At 66.7% G+C, this 1,467-nt stretch overlaps 1 protein-coding gene across 1 annotated transcript; it reads right to left on the bottom strand.

The window, feature by feature from the left end:
• LDBPK_010600 (hypothetical protein, conserved) lies at window positions 1-1,269 on the bottom strand (the record flags this gene model as incomplete). Its single annotated transcript, XM_003857825.1, has 1 exon — window positions 1-1,269. A coding segment is annotated over one exon (1,269 nt), but the record flags the coding sequence as incomplete, so codon positions are not given.
• Window positions 1,270-1,467: the final 198 nt, after the last annotated feature.

The following is a 1,467-nucleotide window of genomic DNA, read 5'->3' as shown; positions in this document are numbered from 1 at the left end:
GAAGGGGTCCTCCACGAGCGCATCCACTTCCTCCCGCCCTACCAGAATGAGTTGGTGTGCCGTCACCTTGCGCGTCGCAATACTGGCGGAGAGGCTCTGTATCGGCGCCGTGTAGAGCAGCTTCCCGTCCTGGTGGGCAACGAAGTAGACGGAGATGTGGTTGAAGGTGCTCGCGCTGACGAGCGTGTGCTGAACAGGGGCGTTGCTCTGCGGCGGCGTCGGCAGCGGTGGCACATTCGCCTCTGCGTTCGACAACTCCGGCGCCGTGGAGGTGGTGGTGGATGGCGCTGCTGCCGCAGCGCTGCGGCTACCAGCGCCGCCGCTCGCCGAGGCCGGCGCGTGCGCTGCCGCGTTCACCGGCGCCGAAGGCGTGCTTGCCAGCGTTGTCGGCAGCGTGCCCTCTACCAGGAGCTGCCGCAGCGCCGGAGACGAGTGGATGGCGTGGATGCCCTCCGGAAACTGAGAGAGGTGGTGCGCAATGGTGCGTGCGACGACTGACGTGTACGGACTGCCGGCGGCTCCGGCAGCTATCGTGGGTGGGGTCTGCTTCGCCTGCGCGGCGGCGGCGACGGCGACGGTGGGGGCCGCCTCGGCAGTCTTCATGATGCGGTCGCCGCGGCTCCAGCGGATCGCCAGCAATGTGTCCATCTCCGTCAGGCCGTGCGCCGGCGTACGATCAGCGTCGCCAACGTAGCTCGGGGCGACAACGATAGACTGCGGCGGCGGCAGCTCGAGGGAGCTGAGGGACGGGTTGCTGAGGTCGATGAAGGAGCCGTAGACGGCGCCGCGTGTGCTGCCGGCGGTGACGACGAAAGGGTATCCTGTGGAGGTGTACGCACTGTTGATTGCGTTCACCAGCGATGCTTCAACACAGACCTCGATGTGCGGCTCGCCGGGGCGGCATTCATTGCACCGTGCGTTGTCCGAGAGGGTGCGGCAGACCTTTTCGCAGAGCGACGACGCCGCGGCGGCGCCGCTGAGATCCTCCGGGGCGGCGTTCGTGAAAGACGATAGCGCCGCTCCGGTGTCATCGTCACTGCTGGCGTGGTGATGGGTGAGGGCGATGCGGAAGCGCCCATCTTTGATGGGCTTCCAGCCACGCCGCCGCGGCTCCGCCTCGGCGCCGTCCTTGTCCGTCGCGGCGGTGGCGGTGGCCGGCTCCGCTGGCGTGCCGGTTGGGACTGCGACTGCGGTGGGAGCAGCAGACGGCGCCGGCGAAGAAGAAGACCAGGACAGAGCGGCTCCCGCCGACTTCGAGGCACTGCTCATGACGGCGTCACAGGGATCCGAGAAGAAGGGGCCGATGCTTGCGCGCGTTCACACACACACACACACACACACACGCATGTATAGACGTGTGCGCGCTTTTCTGTATGTGCGCGTGGAAGGAAGGAAGGAAGGAAGGAAGTAAAGGAATGGTGGTGGTGGTGGTGTTCGTGGTGTGGGCACTGATAACCGTGCGCAGGC

Source organism: Leishmania donovani, chromosome 1, assembly GCF_000227135.1.
Source record: "Leishmania donovani BPK282A1 complete genome, chromosome 1".
Taxonomy (NCBI): Eukaryota; Euglenozoa; class Kinetoplastea; order Trypanosomatida; family Trypanosomatidae; genus Leishmania; species Leishmania donovani.
The sequence above is the reverse complement of the archived record's forward strand: the minus strand, read 5'-3'. Positions and strand labels throughout refer to the sequence as shown.